Raw genomic sequence first — 3,764 nt, forward strand, 5'->3', positions numbered from 1 at the left:
GGAGAGGTGCTAGTGAGGGAAGAAGACAGGTTGAGGGGGACACAGACAGACATAAGAACATTAGACAGGCAAGAAAAAAAAAAAAAATTACCCACACCACAAACAGGCAGAAATGGATGGAGACGCAGATGAAGGGAGAGATGGGAGATTAAATGAAGGTAGTGGGAAAATAGGCAAAGATCAAAGGGGTACAAAGAGATTACTAAGTGGGGGGTGGTAGGGTTTCAGAGACATGGGAAAGGAGATTGTATGGAACAAGGGGGACAAAGTTAAGTGTGACGGGGCTTAGAAAAATTATACACTAACCCTGCAATGCAGGGCATGATAGCTAGAAGCTTGGCAAATGGTGCATACAGAATACAAATGTATATTACGATAAACCTATTGTAGACCATTGCTAATAAAACTTGTGTAGACATCTGAAACAAAGACATTAATTACATTCTGCTCAGCCCTCTTAACAGATGGCAGGCCTATTTAAGCTATAAGGACTGTTATATTGGTCACCTGAAATTTGAGACACACAAAGGGTAAACATGCCTGAAGCACTTGTGCCAAAGGGTGCTTCCCAAAGGTGAGAGCAAGATTGGGTGAATTGAGGAACAGAGGTGACAGCACAATGGGGTGAATGGTGGAACAGGGGTGAGAGATAATTGGGTAAAATGATAAGAGGTAGACAACAGATGAGAGGCTGAGGTAAAAAGGGAGGGTGCCAGATTAACATGTAGTGGAAGGGTACAGGTTAAAAAAAAAAAAAAAAAAAGGGGGGGGGGGGGAGGTTTGGTAGCTATAATGCCACAGTTCACAAGTCATGTGTGCGGGCAACATCTAAAAACAAAGCAGTTCTATTGTGTGTATGTCTCAAGAACAGATGGCAGGCCTAGCTAAGCCACAAGGACTGTTGTAATGGTCACTAGGCTACCAGAAGGGTAAACATGTATGAAGCACTTGTGCCTCACAGTATGAATTACATATATGTATTAAAGGGTTTAAAGGCAGCTGAGGAGCAACTTATCTTTGTTTAACAGAATTTGGGCAGATTTAGTCAGTCATCCCATTGAAAGTAACAAAATAAAAGGCCAATAAAGCTAACTCCTTGATAGTTAAGAAACCTATCGGGTACTTTATTTGTAAATGCAACCGTCCTAACATACAGCAACTACAATTTTCATACTTAGCGGTCATTGGAATTAATGGCAACAGTTTTTCTATGAATAAAAGAAAATATATATCAAAACTATAAAGTCACAAGCTTAAAGTTTAGCAGACTCAAAGCAAAAGAGCATCACAATAACGCAAAATCACATCTGAAGCCAATTTGGATTTTTGTTTAATAGCAATGAAAAAAAAAAAAAAAAACTACAAAAATTACATAAAGTGTTTTATAACTAGATCATGTAATAGACACCTGAAATTAGAGGAGGGGGATCTATGCAAAGTACATCAGAAAGGGGGGAACAAAGAAACAAAAAGTCAATCTAGAGAATAAAACAAAAACCACCATCTGGAACTATCTGGGGTCACTCCGGACTACTATAGGCAACTCTTGTGAAACAAACATGCAGCCCCCTTGTTTTTTTTTTTTAGACATCAGGTAAAACAATGGAAAAAAAAATGTTTAAAATAAAATAGTCCCGGTTATGAAACTCGCCCAACAAATCACTGGCCCATGAACAGGTTCCCCGGGTCTCCTCCCGGCCTGGATGTGCGGAAACAAAGTCAGATTAGCGTAAGAAAGAAGGTAGAAGGGGGGGAAGCGGGACAGTCACGGGGACCGGGAAGCCGGCCATGGCTCAGTCCACTCTCACTATCACCAACCGTGAGTCCGTCCAGGCGGCCGCGGGCCTCCGCTGCGGAGGAGACGTGATGGATCAGAGTGGGGGGCAGGCAGGGGGGGTTGGGGTGTCAAGAGTCTAGAAGGAGCCCCCGCTGTATGATCCGCCCCCGCCGTACCCCCCGTAGCCGCCTCGGTAGGGCCCCGCGTTGTTGCTGCTGCGGCCTCCCCAGCTGCCGCCGGTGCCAGCGCTCTTCATGGGCCCATACGAGGACTGGTGCTGCTGGTTGTAGCTGCCGAAGCTGTTGTAGCCGTTGCCATAGGAGCCCTGGTCGCTGTAGCCGCCGTACGAGCTGTAGCTGGGGGCGCCGTAGCCCTCGTAGCCCCCGAAACCGTCACCTCCGCCTCCACCACCCCGGCCGCCGCCTCCGGAGTAGCCGTTCAGCGAGCCGCCACCGCCGGCGCCACCACGGCCGCGCCCTCCGCGGAACGGCCTGGAGGAGCCGCCCTGGATCTCTTCCTTGGGGACGGCCTTCTTCACCTCCACCCGGTGGCCGTGGATGGGGTGGTACTTGACCACGGCCGCCTTGTCCGCGGCGTCGTGGTTGGTGAAGTAGACGAAGCCGAAGCCGCGCTTCTTGCCGGACATCTTGTCGGCGATGATCTCGGCCTTCTCCACCGGCCCGAACTGGGAGAAGTGCTCAAGCAGGTCCCCTTCCTCGATGTCGCCCTTCAGGCCGCCGATGAACAGCTTCTTCACCTTGGCGTGGGCGCCGGGCATGGCCGAGTCCTCCCGGGAGACGGCGCGCTTCAGCTCCACGTTGCTGCCGTCCACCACGTGCGGCGCGGCAGACATGGCGGCGTCCGCCTCTTCGGCGTTGCTGTACGTCACGAAGCCGAAGCAGCGGGAGCGCTTGGTCTGCGGATTGATCACCACCACGCAGTCGGTCAGCTGGCCGAAGGCCTCGAAGTGGCCCCGTAGCCCGGCCTCGGTGGTCTGCACATTCAGCCCCCCGATGAAGAGCTTGCAGAGCTGAGCGGTGTCCATGGTGGGGGCCCGGGGCGGTGCTGCTGAGTCTCTCGTCCTCCGCTTCCTCCTCTCTGGCGGTACAGGCTGCTGCTGGTGGTCAGTGAGAGAGTGAGCGGGCGAAGTTGCTGCTGGGAGCTAGTTATTATTATCGGCGGCAGCGCGGGAAGCGAGGCGAGGGGCCGTTTTTTGGATTCCCTCTGACGTCACGGGCATACTATTCCGGCAGCTTCCGGTCACGCGACCTGGAACAGCAACGGAGGCTGTGGGGGGTGGGGCGCTGCTGGTGCACATACGGGTGACTCCACTCCCTGGCTCCTCCCTCCTTTTAGCTTGGCCGGGCGGCGGGCGGGTCTTCTTGACTCCGACTCCGAGTGCTAACGTTATTCTCGAATCTGATGAGACCACAAGAAACGATTATTATACCAGTGGTGGACAACCTGTGCTTTGTCAGGGGCTGTAGAACTACATCTCCCAGCGTGCCCTGCCACCGTCTCAGTATACCTAAACCGCAAAACTGTAGCATGGCATGCTGGGATATGTAGTTGCACTGTAGCTGTATGTTGCCTACTCGATGTTACAGTATGTGCTGCTGCTTTTGCTATGCTTGCACGCACCCTCATTTACCATTATACCCCCTTCACAGTTTCTGCTGTACTTACACTGGCATCTCCTTATCTCACAGATTTGAGAATTTGTATTTTTCATAAAAGTTTTTACTTGAGAAGAAGGAGGAGATGTATCAATCCTAAAGAGAGCACTGAGCAGGTGGAGAAGCTGTCTATAGCGGGACTTAGCAGCCTTTCAGCTTGTATAGCGTGTACTAGATAAATAACACATGTTTTAGCCAACATTTCTACTTATCATCTTTAAAATGTTTGCTTAATCTCCCTCCACTACATTACATCAGTGTCAATGTTTAATTATTATGTTACGAAATAGGGCCGGTAGCAGATCCCTAAT

General features: G+C 50.4%; 1 protein-coding gene across 1 annotated transcript; it reads right to left on the reverse strand.

Moving 5' to 3' along the window:
* Positions 1–1,096: 1,096 nt before the first annotated feature.
* HNRNPA0 (heterogeneous nuclear ribonucleoprotein A0) lies at positions 1,097–3,125 on the reverse strand. Its single transcript, XM_083181756.1, has one exon. It carries the CDS (start codon positions 2,820–2,822, stop codon positions 1,914–1,916), a length of 909 nt encoding a protein of 302 aa, XP_083037882.1. The 5' UTR covers positions 2,823–3,125; the 3' UTR covers positions 1,097–1,913.
* Positions 3,126–3,764: the final 639 nt, after the last annotated feature.

The sequence above is a fragment of the Crinia signifera genome, chromosome 4 (genome assembly GCF_055691185.1).
Source record: "Crinia signifera chromosome 4, ASM5569118v1, whole genome shotgun sequence".
NCBI classification, from domain to species: Eukaryota; Metazoa; Chordata; class Amphibia; order Anura; family Myobatrachidae; genus Crinia; species Crinia signifera.

Bases quoted from the DNA above. Each gene is read 5' to 3' on its own strand.
- HNRNPA0 (XM_083181756.1), bottom strand. From the start codon at position 2,822: ATGGACACCGCTCAGCTCTGCAAGCTCTTCATCGGGGGGCTGAATGTG.